Source organism: Leptinotarsa decemlineata, unplaced genomic scaffold, assembly GCF_025532065.1.
Source record: "Leptinotarsa decemlineata unplaced genomic scaffold, Ldec_3_MD MMD2_tig00003736_RagTag_RagTag, whole genome shotgun sequence".
Classification (NCBI taxonomy): domain Eukaryota; kingdom Metazoa; phylum Arthropoda; class Insecta; order Coleoptera; family Chrysomelidae; genus Leptinotarsa; species Leptinotarsa decemlineata.
The window spans coordinates 174,102-192,602 of NW_027412593.1; the positions used below are offsets into that span (position 1 = coordinate 174,102).

At 31.8% G+C, this 18,501-nt stretch overlaps 3 protein-coding genes across 3 annotated transcripts; 2 read left to right on the forward strand and 1 right to left on the reverse strand.

Annotated features, from left to right (window-relative positions):
• Positions 1 to 1,420: 1,420 nt before the first annotated feature.
• On the reverse strand, positions 1,421 to 10,024 carry TH1 (negative elongation factor complex member TH1). The gene is made up of 11 exons (XM_074178215.1): positions 9,793 to 10,024; positions 9,442 to 9,664; positions 8,962 to 9,179; positions 8,741 to 8,890; positions 7,414 to 7,544; positions 7,173 to 7,360; positions 4,450 to 4,702; positions 3,850 to 4,060; positions 3,652 to 3,792; positions 1,627 to 1,756; positions 1,421 to 1,573 (listed from the first exon to the last, which is right to left on the reverse strand). The coding sequence occupies exons 1-11, from the start codon at positions 9,847 to 9,849 to the stop codon at positions 1,539 to 1,541; spliced, it is 1,737 nt and encodes a 578-aa protein (XP_074034316.1). The 5' UTR covers positions 9,850 to 10,024; the 3' UTR covers positions 1,421 to 1,538.
• Positions 10,025 to 10,396: 372 nt separating this feature from the next.
• On the forward strand, positions 10,397 to 12,817 carry LOC141483544 (uncharacterized). Its single transcript, XM_074178216.1, has 6 exons — positions 10,397 to 10,843; positions 11,032 to 11,295; positions 11,446 to 11,517; positions 11,649 to 11,717; positions 12,368 to 12,463; positions 12,528 to 12,817. Exons 1-6 carry the CDS (start codon positions 10,703 to 10,705, stop codon positions 12,813 to 12,815), a joined length of 930 nt encoding a protein of 309 aa, XP_074034317.1. The 5' UTR covers positions 10,397 to 10,702; the 3' UTR covers positions 12,816 to 12,817.
• A 1,433-nt stretch (positions 12,818 to 14,250) lies between these two features.
• On the forward strand, positions 14,251 to 17,516 carry Urm1 (Ubiquitin-related modifier 1). Its single transcript, XM_023158963.2, has 5 exons — positions 14,251 to 14,436; positions 14,998 to 15,065; positions 17,006 to 17,087; positions 17,281 to 17,329; positions 17,384 to 17,516. Exons 1-5 carry the CDS (start codon positions 14,414 to 14,416, stop codon positions 17,450 to 17,452), a joined length of 291 nt encoding a protein of 96 aa, XP_023014731.1. The 5' UTR covers positions 14,251 to 14,413; the 3' UTR covers positions 17,453 to 17,516.
• Positions 17,517 to 18,501: the final 985 nt, after the last annotated feature.

The following is an 18,501-nucleotide window of genomic DNA, read 5'->3' on the forward strand; positions in this document are numbered from 1 at the left end:
AAATAAAAATTTGGAATCGTGCAAGGGCAAAAGGTTGATTAGCTCTCTCCGAAGAAAAATAAACAGCTTCTAGGTTTGAACAAAAAATATCTGGGTTTGGTAATAGGATACCTAACAGGACATTGCCTTGCCTCAGTAAGAATTTTTGCTATTGCGGTTGTGCCACAAAGGTTGCATAACACTTGCTCTTATCTGCAAAGGACCTTGAGTTTCTTGAGGAGATAACAGTGAGGCCCTGTGATATCAAGATCTATTCCTAGGAAACTGATAACTTCGCTTAAAGTATCAGCATAGATTAGGGTTATTTACTCTGTGGTCTCATAGGTACTGAGAAGCCGGACATTTCAAAAAAGGATTCTAACAATTTTATTTATTTACGGCATTGCCTATTTTTACAAAATAATCAGTAAATTCTGACATATATACTGTAACGATAATCTATAATTATCAGTTGGATGTAGAGAACCATAAATTGCAATATTTTTAAATGATTCCAAAGAATAATTAAAAAGTTCTAAATCCACATTGTAAGTGTTAGCAAGTCTCAAAATTTCACCTTGCCATATTTGGTATGATGAAGGAGTACTTTGAAGATTTCCGTATTTCTTGTTCTTTTTGTATTCACATTTGAAGTTAAAAATTCAACAAACTACCATTCATTATTTTGTAAATTAGTATAAGATCTGATTATAAGCTACATATGTCCATTCAACAAACACAGCAACCCAAACAATGATAGATGCGTGATCAAATCATGATTACCATGCACATTTGCATCTATTGGGTAAAATAAACAAGCCTCCTTGCTCTGGCCAATCAGATTTAACTGCAATCGACCGGCCGAATTCACTGTTACAAGGTTGGAGAGGTCAGTTACGTTTTAATGCTTGGTGTGTACATATACAGTATTTTAGAGTTTAAAAATTTCAAAATTTCAAGTACTGAAGAAACTGCTAATTTGTGTCTCTACACTCCGCCTAAAAATTTTACCTATACCTTATACCCACAGCTGGCGTCAATGTTTTGGTTGGTTTCCGGGTTTTGCTGTGATCTCTTTGTTACAATCTCCACTGAAGATGACTGAGCAGTTGCAGTTGAAATGTTCGAAGATTGTAACCAAAGAAGGCCATGGCAAAACCCAGAAACCAACTAAAACATAAAATAAAATTTTGGTCGTTCCTTAGTGCGGCTCTGTACAAGCAGCCTTGTCTGGGAGATCACATGCACTATGCATGATAGTGTTTTGGAGCACTCCGTTGCTTCTATGAGCCAGAGTATTCAAGTTAAGAATGTCCAGTATGATTTTATAGTTATATTCACCTATAAGATAATCCCAGTTTATTGTGGAGGAGAGATTATTCATTCTGGAATGTTTACATAATCTGTGGTTGGAAATCGGTTTTGAAGAGACATTACAACATTAAAAACTAGTATTTATTTTGAAGTTGATCAAATATTAAATATATTTAAAGTATCACATTATAAATAACAAGGAAACTAATACAGTCATACAATAAAAAGACGAACTTATCCTAAACTTAAATTACTGTAGTATAGTTGGCTTTGCAATACACTGAAAAAAAGAAAGTTAAAATGTTTCGGGGCTCACTTATTTTTTTTACTTACCAATAAATTCAGAAACTGGATCGTTTTCTCCATCCCCTCTCATGGTGCCTGTAATTTCATCATTTTCCACCATAGGCATGAATAAATGAACAAACTCGGAACTGTACGGTGGTCCTATTGTTTCCAATACCTTCAAATGATTAACAAATAACATTTTTATGCAAAAATAGTGTACAATAAAAACCACATTCATGATTTCATACTATATTATTCATCAAAGGCATTTTTTTGTTTAAATTTCAAAATTGGTGGTTATCCACATTTCTATGGTATTTTCCGTAAAATGTTTTATTGAGTAACGAGGTGAGTTCAGAAAATAACTTGAATTTTTCAATTCCATGGGTTTGAAAAGTCCATTTGTCAACTTTTTTATCATTATGTTGGTATACATGCCCCTGAAGTATGATCAAATTTTCAGCTGAATTTATAGTTATAGAAATAGTGAGACAGAATTTTAAAATTACTCAGAAAATAACGAAATAAAAAAAAATTAGTATTTTCAATTCAAGATCATGAATTTCCTCAAAATAAACAAGTCATCAATCACACATATTACATCAACAATCGATGAAAATGTTGAGAAAGTGGAGAAAATTGTTATAGACAATCATCCAATCACTATTAGAAAAGTTGCTGAGGATGTCGGTCTATCGGATGGATCATGCCATGCAATTTTTTCTGAAATGCTGGGTGTGAAGCGTGTGGTAACAAAGTTCGTTCCAAAATTGCTGAATTTTTGAAGAAGAGAAGAGAGCATTTATTAATATAGGAATCCTAATATACATAATACTGTTATAACAATCACATTTTGAAAATACAAGCAAAAGTATAACAAGAATAATAAAAATAAATAAAATCAGAGGATGGAGTGTACAACTCTCGATAGACCAATGAACTGAAAAGCTGATATAAATGTAAAAGATATGTTAAACTCAAACATATTTTTCTTTCAGATATTTAGTTAGACAGTTTTTAAAAATTAAAATGGAGTCACTACATTTAATATCATTGGGAAGTTTATTGTAGTCCAAGAGACCCTTGTGGAAAAGAGAATTCATTATATTTTGTTGGGGTAACATATAAGTTCTTATTTCCTCGTGTAGGGTAATCATGGATTTCATTTTGATAAGTTATGAACTGGTTGAAATAGGTAGGAAATTTTCCAGTGATAATTTTGAAAATAAATATCATGGAAAAATAGGAAAGCCTGTCTTTTACAGATAGCCAATCGAGAACCTGAAGCATGGTCATTATAGGGGTGTATCTATTACATTTTAGGAGTATACGCATACATCTATTTTGTAGTTTTTGCAAAGAGGATATAGAGTTTGCATCAAAAAGGTTGAGAAGTGTTGGACAGTAATCAAAATGAGGTCGAATTATCGTATTATAGACTGTTAGTGATGTGTTACTAATTCTTGTAAAGAAGAATATTTTTTTAATAATTTTGTTATGAATGTAATTGACAGCATTCGTTAAGCTGATATCGCTTGCTGTCAGCAAAGTGTCATCTGCAAAGAGGTTTATAAATTCACAGTCCTGAATATGATTGATGTCATTTAGATATAAAATAAATAGTAACGGACCTAATACACTACCTTGTGGAACACCGGTATTGATGGCTTTTTTTGTTGAAATGTAGTTGTTTACTTTAGTACACTGTGACAAAAAGAAACCGTCACATGAGCATCGCTCAGGAATTCATGAATGACGTCAACGGTGATCCAAATGTGCTTAAAAGGGTCACAAGTGGTGACGAATCAAGGGAATATGGTCGTCATCGAAACATTATGACAAAAAATCATCATCATAGTGGTGGTCATTTTCAGACATTTTTTATTTTTTTCAAATTCAAATCAATGATTAAACTTTAAAAAATATTCAAATCGTGACTTGAATGATTTGATTTAAATCAGGTCAACCCTGTTAAGAAATAAATGTATGTAAATCAATGAATCAAAGGCTCATTTTGTACCATGATATCGAAAAACTGGATGTCAGTATAATGGTAATTACAATACATACCTCTGTTACGAAATATCTGATCAAGGAAATATCAGTATCACCCTTTTGCCAACATTGTTTTATATATTTCACAACTGGAACTACGAATCCAGAACACAAAAGATTTACCATTCTATCCAGAACCATTTTTCTCATCTCCAACTAAAAAAAATATCGATTTTTCATTCGTGTATTCTATAATTCTCTATATTCATCTACCTGCACTAAAATTTCAAGGTCGTCTTGTTTGGATTCAAATAAACGAATCAGCAAATCTAATACTTGATTATGCAGCAGAGGATGTAACGTTACAACTTCATCCAGCAAAGCTAAGTGTATGGGAGTATGTTCTGTACATAGCTTGAAGTAGCTGGGTTCAGTAACGGTACATTCTACCCAGCGAATAATTCCAATAGATACTACAGGAAATCTGCAAAAGAGAGGAATCAAGAAGAATTGATAAAGATGGAGAAATTGAAAACCAAAACCTTTCCCAATATTTTCTTCACTCTCTAATAAATGTATGCTATTTTTTTTTTCTCCCTCTTGCGTTCTCTATCAGGCTTAAGCACTAGTCTAATAGTTAATCTCAATAATGTGACAACAGGTAGGTTCGATTGCAAATCAAAGTTTGCTGCATGATTATAATCATCCTGGAATTTTTTTCAGTAACTTCTATCTGTTTTTCTTCACAATTAAATTTTGAAATAAAATGAATGGAAGTGAGAACAAATAAAGCCTATTATAATCTATTATCGGCACTAGACATGCCATATAGTTCAAAAGCAGATTACTATTACAGATCTTTTTCAAACTCACTTCAACGACTGATAGATTGTCGACAGCTCCGCAATGAGTTCAGAACTCCCCTTGTTTCCATTACAAATGTTATGAACAGTTTCTATCGCACGTACAGTAGCTTGAAGTTCATCTTTATTCGATATTCTCTTCTGGCCTTTTTTCGGTTGAACTTCGGATACGCTAGATGCATATGCCAACAGATGAATATATTTAGGTTTATAATCTGGGTTGAGTTTCACACCAGGCTTGAAGAGAGAATCAATCAGCAACTCTAAAAACATAACTTAAAGATAGGATTCATAATAACAACCTTCAAATATTGAGTACTACAACATTGTTGTAAATTATCCCCTGAAAAAAAATAACGTCGGCCGACGCTGGTATTCTCCGATCGACTGTGACTTAATCAAGGGAATCATTAGCCCCACTTGTGTCACTTGCAAAATTTCTAGAACGCCGGGTCTGTTCGAGAGTTGTTCCGCCAGCTTCCGAAGAGTTCCATCGGTTTTTATAAGCATTACCGCGACGTAGGAGATGCAGTCTAGTTCGGAAAGTACAGTGCGAATTGAACTAGTGAGGCAATACACATTTGAGCATTAGTCTGAAGTAAAGTTAGAAATGTTGTGTTATATTGTCAGTGTAGTAGTAAAGTAAAGTTGAGTTTAATGGTACAGTTGTTCCATTATTGTCGGACCTTCGGGGATTTACAAGGAAATTATTTGATTTTTTGTTTTTTTACTGTTATGGATAAACTCAAAAACTACTAAACCAATTTTGAAAAAATCATCTTTAGAAAGCTGCAATATCAGCGAGAATACTGAAACGACTAATATAACCCAAGGCATAAAAATCACTTATAAATAAAAGTCATTATTTGACATGCACTGCGAAAACTATTGAAGATGAATAAAATAATGTACTAAATGTTTATATTACTCATCATTTCCAACAAAAAGTCTGCAACAGTTCAAAACATCGAAAGTCAGGCTGATTATGAACGTGTAAATTAAATTGTTTGAAGTGAACCTTTCATTTAGAAGTTATGAAAGGCATAAAAATGTTACCACTGAGAAAAACACAATGGTGTGAATGATCTATGTAGATGAATTTTTCTGTGGTTCACATAAATGAAGTAATGGGCAAAAGCTTTTGTATATAAAAAAAACTGTGATAACTGCAGTAACGATAAATAATGGACAGGGGGAGCTAAAAATTATGAAGCCTTTAAACCATGGACTTGATGGTTCACAATAAAACTACAACTCTAAATTGCACCCTTGCAAATATTCTCAAATGCAAATATTTTCAATTACTGATATATATATATATATATATATATATATATATATATATATATATTGAAGAAATATGTTTTTCCATTAACCAGATGTCGTCCCCTCATGAATGATAACCCTCAGAAGTCGAAACTGCGAGATAAGGATTGACAAGATCTTACTTTTCAAAGTACAATTCCTAGCACGGGTCAAAAGATATGCAGTGAACATCAATCTTCCTACAGTTTGGATGGATACATAGCAGTTAATTCCATAATAGTAGGCAATAAATTCTCAGAAATACTGCATTGAAACGAAAACATTATTGTCAAGGTTGTGATTTTTTATCATCATTTTTCCTCATCTGTTTAGTATAATTTCCGTACGCCCCTGCAAGACAGATTGAGGCAAAAACGTCATTCATTTCTGAGAATTCAGTACCTATTTTGAAATTATAGTATGGATGAAAATGTATCATGAAGACAACATATTGAAACCCTATAATTTGAATTTTATTCAAAATGAGAAATATACTACTAAAATACCTTAAATTGATTTATTTTTCATTAGTATATTGCACAATTCAATATCTAATATTAGTAGATATGGGGAATGGCAAAAATATCCTTATTGAAACCAATTAAAAAACTTAAGAACAAAATTATAAGGTGTATATTTAAATTAAACTACAAGGAGCCTATTGTCAACTTGTATAAACCAAGAAAAATATTAGATTTGTCATCCTTACATAAATTCAAATTATGTACCTTCATTCATATGGTCAAAAATATGCTCAATCATTCAAATTTGACTTTTAAAATAATTTGTGACCAACACAACCATTTGAAAAGATATTCAGGAATTCTAAAATAAATGAAAACAAATGGTCAAAATTTGATTTATTATAAAGGTATCAAGTTTTACAATGAGCTACCGAATGCTTTGAAAAATTTCAATGTCCAAAAATTCCAAATTAATTTGAAAAAATATTTTTTTTGTATAAATATATTCTCTGATTATTAGATTTATGTGTATATTGATAATCATATTCAATCATATATATTTTTTTAAATTTCAGTTCAGATTTATAATTTTTTTGGGGTAGGCTCTGTTCCTGTTAGTTATGTATAGTTAGTTTTTGAATTATTGTTTTTTCTTCTCCCTGCTGTGAACATTGTATGTTTCTTGGGAAAATAAATCGTTTCAACTATTACTTTAATGAAATGAATAAAAACACTTTTGTCTAATTACCACTAGTTGATTTTATGTATACGACCTGTTTCGGGTTTGACCCCATTATACTTGATATTCATTTCATTAAAGTGATCACCAATTATCACAAAATAAGCAAGTCATCAATCACACATATTCTACTATTACTACTAAAAGCGTAGAACAAACCACTCACAATAACCAAATAACTACCATTCAAACACCAATATTTTGATAAATAATTCAATAATTTACCTAAAAATTGTGGTGTCCTTATCAAATCTATGGGCGGGGGATCTGCTGCGTTATAATTTCTGTAAAGTACTGTAATATCAGCAGGATTCAAGTTATTCTTTGACAGCATAGCCGTTAGAGCTTGACAAGCTGTGGGATATGCAGATGCACTGTTCAATGCCATTGTTATTGGGGTTATGTCGTTTCCGCTGAAAAAATTGAAAATATAAACAAAAGTTTCATTCTGAAAAAAAAAACTCACTTTTTCTGAGCGCATTTTGTTATTTCCTGTGACAGCCTCTTCATACTGCTGCCTCCTTTAGATTCCCGGGCCAGAATATGTATAATCACTTGACTGTAAACATATGTATGCTGTCCGTGACAAACCATTTTCTGGAATCAAGCAAATATTTTATGTATTATATATGAAATTACTACACGTGTTACACAGAAATTGAGTAATTTTTGTGGACGAATCATTTGAAATAAGATGCCTATACACTGGTATAGCGACTCATATATGTAGATTTTTTTGCAAATCAGACGACCAATACGGTTTACTAGATTTCAAAAGGTAAAACTAGAACCTCTGGCGTAGAATAAAGTAGGATGAGGAGCTTTATTTTTGAAGACGCTCAATTTGATTGGTGAAACTCGTGTCAAAAAGAGTATTGCAGTTTTGATGTTTGAGAAAAATGCTTCTTTTGGATTTACTTGGTTTTGTTTATCAGTTAAGATTTCTTCGAAAACTGCTTGATGGAAAAAATGAAAGTCTGATGATGCTAAGTCAGGGCTATATGGGGATAGTCCTGCAATTTCCAAAGTCCATTTGTCATCCAGATCGTTCTTCATCATGAACATTTGTCTTTCCACCATTAAAAATTAACATCTTATATGCAACTTTCCACACCTTCACCATTAACTTGGGGAATTTCTCACGATAAATTTTTCTGCATTTAAAAACCGAATAACTGAGCGTACTTCACAATAGGCAGGATTCCTGATTGACATGATGATAAACAAAGCAGTGTAACCAAACAACTTACACTTGAAGAGATATGAAATGTACACACAGCATAGTGAAGGACTGGCAAAGACTGACCAAAATCAAAAGGACATCACATGGCAAGATGCGCAATTGGTACTTACTTGCAAAATGATCCTCATATCAAGTAACTTACTGTATAAACATGAAAAGTTTTTAATTTATACATATTTTTACTATTCTTTTACTCATTTGTGACCTACCTAATATACTCTATATATCAAAGGTAAATAATAGTAAATAAATCCTATTACTATTAAGACTCTGACAAAATTCTAAATTAATGATGACTGTCTACTAAATTAAAACTATCAAGTCTATGTGTTTTATTTTGTTTGTAGGTATGGTGTGAACAAACATGTTTTTTTTGGAAAATTACCAAATTGAATAGTTTTGAAATTCTTTTCTCAGGAAGCAAATAAAATACTACTTGAATTATCATTTTTAGAACACACACAGAAATAAATATAAATATTGACTAAAGGCACCATCTAGCAAAAACTAGGAAGTCATTCATTTTTGATGAAAGGCAATAATAACTCACAGCACATTCTTTACTAGTATTCTGCCATTCTTCAGGATTGACTAGGAAACTGGATATTGATGTTTTGAGTACTCTCGAAAATACTTCCAACTGTTGAGCAGCAGTAGAGATACTCGTAATCTCGCCTTGAAATCCAGCATCAGAGATGAGCTGAAAACAGGAATCAAAATTTGCTGTCATTCAATACAACTTAAGGAAGTCGATTCAAAACTGTACCTAACCTTTATTGTGAAATTCAACATAAGACAATCTGGATATTCCTCTGCCAATCTGTATATCAAAGATCTCCATGTTGGATGTTCTATCAACTGAGTTAACCAGGCTGGTGTTTCTCCTTCCTCAGTGAAAATTGTGTCAGCCTTTTTAGGGTCAAATGTCTTAAGTATCATTTCTTTCAAGTGGTTTTCAACCATTGCCTGAACATCAGTAACCTTTACCCCTACACAGAAAAATTATGAATACTGATACTTATAAAACAGGACAAGAGAAATAGATTGCAGCAACTAATTGCACCCAATAAAAATGAAATTGTAGGCAATGAAACTTGCAAAGTGTAAAGAGCTTGCAGGCATGTTTATTAATAGTAACATATAATATAAATTAGATAAATTAGTATATTGAGTCCCTATTGTGTTCCTTGTAGTTTGCTTTATGAAATTTTCAATGAAGTTCTCCCCAATTAAGGTACGAAAAAAAATTACCTCCAATTATTAGCCATTCAGCTATCAAGTTAGCCATTTGAGCAACAGCTGTGTAATTTTGTGACAACTCTTCGATAACCTGCAATGGATTTCCTCCAGATTGAAAATACCGTTTGAGTTGTGAGAAAATTCCTGGTTCCATAATATAATCTGAAGTTGAAAACTTTTCTGCACATTCTGCCAAAACTTGTTCTGGATTCTCGGCATCTTCCCCACCTTCTGACTAAAAGGGAAGCGATCAATTTTGTATATATCTTTCAGACGTAACTAATGTAAATCAACTAGTAACTATATTAATAAATGAAGGAAAAAATTTATATTTGCAAAAAGAAACTTTGAATCTATACCCACCTCATTATCAATTCTGTCTCCATTATCCCAAGGGCGATCGTCATATTCATCATCCATGTTATTGTCAATTACTATACTATAATGTATTATTTATCAGATTTTGTCCCTCATGAATTACCAAATACTCCAAAACATTCAAAAAAATTGTTTATCAAATCCAACCTCAAACTTCTTATTTTATTATATTGGCACGAACTACTACCGTAAGTTAGACGATGAAGACCACCATCGGCGTGACCGTCTCGTTAGAGGGAAAAACGTCAACGACAGTTTAACCACAGTATTTTTTGACATACTCTGACTAGGGTGCAATATCGCTCAATACAGTCAGCTCTAGTATCGTTTCTTCGTCACTAAAATACAGTCAATAAAATACAGTACACAGTTGGGAGTTGCACGGAGAATCTATTATTGACCCTTACAATTTATTTTATTGAGCTTTGACGCTGAAATACGGTTCATGTTCGTGTGACCAATTGAAAAACTGTCACTCTCCGAAGAAAAAATGTATCTCATGATCAAAAGTGTAGCGTGCCATGTATTGTAAAGCTTAGTAATAAATAGATACTTTGTTAGATAGTTTTAGTATCTATGGCCAAAAAGTAATAACGGCCGATTTCATAATCAATATCTAAAGTCCACTTTACCGAAAGGAGACTTTACACTAAAGTCCCCTTTAAAGTAGCTGTTGCCGTCATTTGGTTTCATAATTAATATTAAAGTGCCCTTTCCATAAAGTATCTTTTAAGTAATTTTTAAGATGTTGGTCAACCTGGAATTCATGGATTTTGACAAGATTTGTCATATTTGACGAGTATTTAAGTTCAGTGTTTGAATAAGTAAGGTTAAGAGTTGTGGTGTTTGATGTTTTTGTTATTTGTATTTGTGAGGACGATTGATTTGGACTGAAATGGAAATGGTAAATAATAATAAGAAAGTTCGCTCGTCAAATTTTTCTCGGGAGGAAGAAATGAATTTAATACAAGAAATTGAAAAATTCAAGCATATTTTAGAATGCAAAACTACTAATAAAGTAACGAATGCAGAAAAGGTATGTATTACAAGTACAAGCAATTTTTTGTGTGTATTTTATTTATTGTAGAATACATGTTAATGTAATCATAACCTAATTTTACTTCATCAAGGGTGAAGGGTGTGAGCTTGAAATAATAAATTAAAAACTATATATATCTATGTAGTTAGATACCTCAATATTAATAAATTTAAATATGATTTTAGGAAGAGGCATGGCGCAAAGTACTTTCCAGCTTCAACTCCAGAAATATACAAGTGAGAAGTATATCTCAGATTAAAGCAAAATTTGATAATCTGAAAACAAAAGCTAGAAAGGATGTGGCGAAACAAAAATCATATATGACGGGAACAGGGGGTGGTCCCGCAATAAAAATTGATTTAGATCCTGTAACAGAAGCAACCCTAAATATAATAAATATGAAAACGGTGGTGGGTTTGAATAACAGCTTGGATAGCGATTTCATAAATGTAATTACATTTTTTTATAACCAAATCATTTTGTTTTAACAGTTACCAAACTAAAATTTGGTTAATGGTTAAAAACATTATTTCTTTCATGATTTTATCTGTATTGGTTAGGGCAATAAAATTAAATATTAATTGTATGTGGTATTATAGGATCTTGGAATGGATGCATCATCTTCAGTTTTAAAGGAAGAACTTCTAAAAGAATATCCTCAACAATTTGTTGTAAGTAAATAAACCGTTTTTTAAATGATAATATATTAGCAACCTGTTAATAGTTGTCAAGATAAATTTGTTATTTTTTGTCTTGGGAACATACTTGTATAATATTAATTATTCTGAATATATTGTTACAGGATTCAGAAATGACAATAATTGCAGCAGGAGAAGCCAAAGATGAAATGTCAGAGATTTCTACGCAATCAGTAAGTTATAGATTTTTTTCACTACTAATCCATAGTTCGGAAAGACCTTTTATTTTGAATTGAAGGGTTTATATTTTTAGGAGTGATTAATTTTTGGGAAAGAAATTTTTTGGCTTTCTACTACTTCTTCTTGATACAAAAATTATGTGGGAATCTTCCAAAGAAAGGAAAGAAGTAATCAATTTGAAAATAAGTAACTCTATACATGGATGTGTACATCATGCAAAGAAACATCTTTCAGATAATAACTGGAAGGAAGTCCTCCTGAAACAGCTATTTTCATATAAACATTGAATTACATTACAAAGTATCTTCTGTATAATTCAGTATTCAGTATTGTTTCGAAAGAATTTTTTTCTGTCGTGTAATTCAATGTTCATATGAAAGTAGCTGTTTCAGGAGGGCTTCCTTCCAGTATGTGTCTGAAAATTGTTTCTTCGCATGATCTACACATCTATGTATAGAGTTACTTATTTTCAAATTGATTACTTCCTTCCTTTCTTTCGAAGATACCTACATTTTTTTTTGTATCAAGATGGAGAAGTAGAAAGCCAAAAACTTTTTTTCCCAAACCTTTTAATTTGTTATGCTGATTAAAGCTAATATTTAAGTTAGGACCTCAAAAAATGTAATAGTACATTTGCTTTTAGATAGTACCTGAATTTACTGAAGAAATTGTATTGGAGGAGAACCAGATATCACCTCCTACATCAGTGACACCCTCAGGGAGCATGTCTAGTAAAAAAGTGAGTTTTGAATTGTGTGTGGTACAGTTGTAATTTTTATTATATAACTCTTGTCTGTTCCCAGCAAACGCATATTAAGAAAAAAATCGATTGGAGTAGTTATGCACCTAATAATTTAAAAAGAAAAGCCAACGGAAAACTACACCCAACCAAAATAAACCCGTTATATAATGCAAAAGAAGATTATTATAAAAAGAAAAAGGAGCTTCTTGAAAAAACGGTAGAAGCAGAGGAGAAGGAGAGATCAAGGAGAAGGGAGAGAGAAGAAGAAGAACATTTAAAAAAAATGACTTTATTGGATTTAGAAATCAAATTAAAAGAAAAACAATTAAATAAATTAAATGTTTCATAAAACTGATTTTTAATTATTATTAGTATTTACAATCTAGCAAAATGTTCATTAATTATCAAATTCCTTATATTTTCTGCTATATTTGGATTATTTTCCATGGGGGGTAATACATCCTCATCGTCTTCCTCTATTTCATCTTCTTCAGTAAAGTTATCATTCATATCAATGGCAATGTTATGAAGAACTGCAGTTGCGACTATTACTGCCATTGTGGTCTCTAGTTTTAGTCTCATGCCAAACCTCAAAACGGGAAATCGTCTTTTCCATAAACCGTATTGACGCTCTACTACATTTCGAGTCCTTATTATAGACTCATTGTATAAATTTTCAGCAGGTGTTCTAGTTTGTTGTAACTTAGTCATAAGATATGGCTTTAGAGAATATCCACTGTCACCAATTAGCATATACTGACCAAATACACCATTTTCAAATTTTTGCTTTAAACTGCTATTATTAAAAATTGTTTGGTCATGCACCGATCCTGGCCATCTCACAACAATATCTCTTATTTTCAATTTAGCATCGCTTACTGTCTGAACATTTAATGCAAAATAAGATTTTCTACATCTGAATATTTCTGCATCATTTCCACCGGGAGAATCAATTTTAACTAATGTGCAATCAATTGCTCCAATGGTCTTGGGAAATGAAGCTATTTCATAAAATTTTTCAACTGCTTCTTCCAATTCCCTTTTATTTTCATACATGCGAATGTGTTGTCGGGCTAGTGAGGCAATAGCAATAGACACCTTTTTGATAATCCTGCTAGCTGAACTTCTAGACACTCCCATAAAATCTGATACGATTATTTGCATATTTCCTGATGCGTAGAATCTTAAAGTCAACAATAATTGTTGTAATGGTGTAATGCACCCACCTCTAAAAAATAAATAAATTTTTTTATAATTCTGTTAATAATACAAATTTTACAACTTACTTATTAGTAGGTAACTGAATTTGTTCTTTTATTTCATCTAGTAGATACAAAACAGTTTGTTTTTTTAAGCGAAAACGTTGGTAAAAGTCAAGCTCATCATATTTTTCGAAGCAGTCTGTTCTTTTCCTATACACTTTTGGTCTTCTAGTATAAATAAATTCTTCATCAGATGAACTTGAGCTAGACGTTTCAAAATTATTCATATTTTTATGATTATTATGGCTAAACGAACACAAAACTAGCAAACGTAGCGAGTAGCACAACAAATAACAATTATTAAAATTGAGGTTATGTTGTAGTTAAATGACACTTTAGCGAGTTGAAGTAGAGAAATCGACACTTTAACTTTGAAGGACGTTTTTGGCTTAAAGGACACTTTAACTTGGTTATGAAATCAAAAATATTTATTAAAGTATCATTTAAAGTTAAAGTAACCTTTATGTTTCTTTATGAAATCGGCCGTAAATGTATCAAAGAAGAGAAGAATAAGAACTCCAACTAACCTAATTTTTTATAATAACAGTAGCAACACTAGGATCCATTGAAAAAATTATTTTCAATTTTTATCATTCCAAAATTTTATTATCTTAGGAAATTTTTGGAGTATTGCACAGTAGTTTATTGAAATTTTATGTACAAACCAGACACCGTCTAACTCACAATGAAAGTAAATATTGAATTAGGGTGAGATTTCCAATTATTTGAGTGTTTAACTTTGTGTATCTTTCTAATTTTGAAAATTAATCTGGCCTGCAGCAATTTTTGAGGTTGAATTGACTGAAAGATATTTTTGGCTTATAATAAAATTCAACACTTTTATCACACACCACAACTGTAGATAACATATTATTTTTGATCATGTTAAGCTTTTCCTGTTTATATTTATAGCAGATTGGAATTTTTTCAGAAATGCAACAAAAATTTATGACTTTTATATCAATTTTTAACAATATTCTTTCAATGAGAATAACTCAATTTTTGTTAGGAAAAATTAAAGTCAAATTCATTTCAGTGCACAATGTTCACAAAAATGAAACTAATACCAAAATAATACTAAACCAAAAATCATACAATTCACGGTACTTTTGTGTATTCTTAAAATAGTTATATAGGTTTTCAGAGTCTGGCCAAACTTATTAAGAAGTCTGATTGTCGTAGCAAGTTCTTGGACAAACTTTGGTGTATTATCCTCAATATTGCTTAGAAATGGACTTGCATTCAATAATTATTTGTTCTCAATTACAGAGGAGGAGCAGAACTTTTATTTGGCAACCAAAAGCAGCATGATATTGATCTTCAAGATGATAAGAAATGTAAGAATATTAAATATTTATATATTTTATTTTGCAGTAAATACTAGTAATTCTGGATTTATATATTTCAACTCATCTACAGTTTTGCCAACCTAGATTTAAACAGTGGCAAACATTTATTTATTTATTTAGGGCGTCCTATCAGCTAGATGTTGGAAAAAAATAAAAAAAGCAAAAATAAGCCAGTCAATTACTATCTTTTCATTCTTTTTAAATGATACCAAAGAATTAAAAATTCTACCTACGACTCATTCTGGCCATGGTTGGTATGATAAAACGATACTCTGAATATTTCTGTATTTCTTGTTCTCTTTCGACTCACATTCAAAATTCCTTGTTAACGTACAAATAGATTTTTCATCTATCCCACCCCAGCCAGGTAGGGGTACACCGTGAAAGGCGTTAGTGATGTCTGAGGACTTCATACCGCCAATACCCCCTCAGTCATGAACCCATTTATCCCTCTTCAACAAAAATCAGCTATAAGGGTAAGGGAGCTGGGCTCCAACCTGAATGAACTCAAGACAACATGCAGGCACATTCAAAATTAGAAGTTCAACAAGTTCCGGGGAATTAATGCTACCATTGACAAAATATTGTGAATTAGTGTAAGATTTGATTCTTATTTTCTATGAGCCAGAGTATTCAAGATAAGAATATCCAATATAATTTCATTGTTATATTCACACCAATATTTTATCTCAGTTTATATGCAGAGTACAAACACATGTGTTTCGATCACCAAGTGATCATCTTCAAGAGAAAGAATTGTTTTGAACACTTTCAAGCATATCAATATCTACATTATATGAGGGGCACCAAATTGTAGAGTTATATTCGATTATTGATCTAACAAATATTACTGGAGTTTTTTTCCAACACCAAACCATTATTTTAACACCACGTGTTTCGATCACCAAGTGATCATCTTCAAGAGGAAGATCTTCTGGACAAGATTGCAACTAGTTGCCTTGCAGGGAACATTGTGAGTCATACTTTTGAATCAATATATAAGGAATCGTTCATTAGAATTTGAAAAATTCCTGTAGCTGGATGAAATGAGGTGTATACAAGGAAGGCACACCTAGGAGGAACATATAAATGATGTCTCCAGTAATATTCATACCAATATATTATCTCAGTTTATATGCAGAGTACCTTAAACATTGTTTTGAACACTTTCAAGCATATCAATATCTATATTATATGAGGGGCACCAAATTGTAGAGTTGTATTCGATTATTGATCTAACAAATATTACTGGAGTTTTTTTCCAACACCAAACCGTTATCTTAACACCACATGTGTTTCGATCACCAAGTGATCATCTTCAAGAGGAAGAATTGTTTTGAACACTTTCAAGCATATCAATATCTACATTATATGAGGGGCACCAAATTGTAGAGTTGTATTCGATTATTGATCTAACAAATATTACTGGAGTTTTTTCCCAACACCAAACCATTATTTTAACACCACATGTGTTTCGATCACCAAGTGATCATCTTCAAGAGGAAGATCTTCTGGACAAGATTGCAACTAGTTGCCTTGCAGGGAACATTGTGAGTCATACTTTTGAATCAATATATAAGGAATCGTTCATTAGAATTTGAAAAATTCCTGTAGCTGGATGAAATGAGGTGTATACAAGGAAGGCACACCTAGGAGGAACATATAAATGATGTCTTCATTTATATGTTTGTAGTTTATATTTAGGCTAGTCATAACAGACATTTCATGTCTGTTATGTTATGACTAGCATACTACAGTCATTTCCTTGAGCTAATTGTGTAGAATTTGCTGGAGTAATGAGGGATTTGAATTTTATTGTGCTTGCCAGTTACCCTAAGAAAGGATTTCTAAAACTATCCAGAAAAATATAATTTCATTCTGCTATTCAAATATTATAAGTCACAATTGAAATACTGAATCTTTTTTAGGGATACTTGGCGATTTATTATTGTGGATGAAGGACAATATGTTGAAAGAGAGGCCAGAATTGTTTTTGCAGGATAAGTCGGTGTAAGTAGTATAAAAATGAGAATGTGGAATGAATCAGAAAACTGTAGTAGTTGTAAAAATGGTAAGCTGAAATGCTTGTGTGGATTTTAGGTAAAACTTTTTTTTGTACTTCATAAGCCCGTTAATTAGGATTCGGCGATTTTTTTTGTTTGAATACTATAATAATATGCATTAAATATTGTTTTTTTTTTAGACGTCCTGGAATACTGGTTTTAGTTAATGATACTGATTGGGAACTGGTGGTAATTAAACTTTCTGCCTAGTATTACATGCCATATTATAAATTTTATTTTCAGGATACTGTCAACTATGCCATACAACCTAATGATAGGATAATATTCATATCAACTCTACATGGGGGATGAGATTTACTATATAAGTTTGTTATTTTTTTAATGTAACTTATGTTTAATAAAAACTTGATATTTATGTTTACATTTCATTTGCTTATTTTCTATTCATACATGAAACACTATTTGCAAAGTGAAATTTAACTTTCTAGGTTTGTGACTTGAAGTTATTTACGATTTCTGCTTTCAAAAATTTCATTCATAATGCTAAGTTCATATCTAATCACTACATAGTATAAAACAAAGTTGCTTCCTGCTGTCTGTCCCTATCTATGCTCAGATCTTTAAAACTGGGCAACGGATTTTGATGCGGGTTTTTAGAATAGATGTAGTGATTTATGGGGGAGGTATATATATATTTCAATATTAAATTTTACAAAAAGGATTTGAAGCTTTATATCTTCTAATAATTATCTGCGAGCGCTTTCGACAGCTGGTAGTACTGTCATCTTCTAGGCACTCCTAAAACTGAACTTGTCATCCTGTCGTCTGCCTCAGAGCGTCTCAACTCAGATATTCAGGTACTTTAGGTAAATTTGCCTGTATTTGTACTGCATCAGTTACTCTTCTTTGTGTTAGATCTTCTCTAGGAATGTGTATGGTTTTGTTTAATATATTGAATGTGAGGTCTTGTGTTTTGATTTGTACTCGTTCCTCGATAAGTGATTTATGACTGTTAAATTTATGGTTGTTCAAGTTTTCCCAAATGTCCATGCGGTTTCCCTTGTTGACTTGTTTTACGAGTTTTATGTTCTCTGGTGGGGGAAAATTATGTTTGTTTTGTATGGCGCGTGTTGCGAGGTTTGATTTATATACTATTGGATTTATGTATGCCTTTTTGTTCTCATTGTACCTTTGGATCAGTTTTTTTTTGGTTTGGCCGATATAGAATTTGTTGCTGTCCGAGCATTGTATACTCTATATCCCGTTTTGGTCTTTGTCTTCTTCTTTTTCATAGTTGTTTATTTTTTGTATTATCTTCGTGTTCGGCTTGTATGTGATGCTGATGTTCAGTGGTTTGAAGATGTTTGTTAGTTTTTTGGTTTGGTGTTCTACGTACGTAA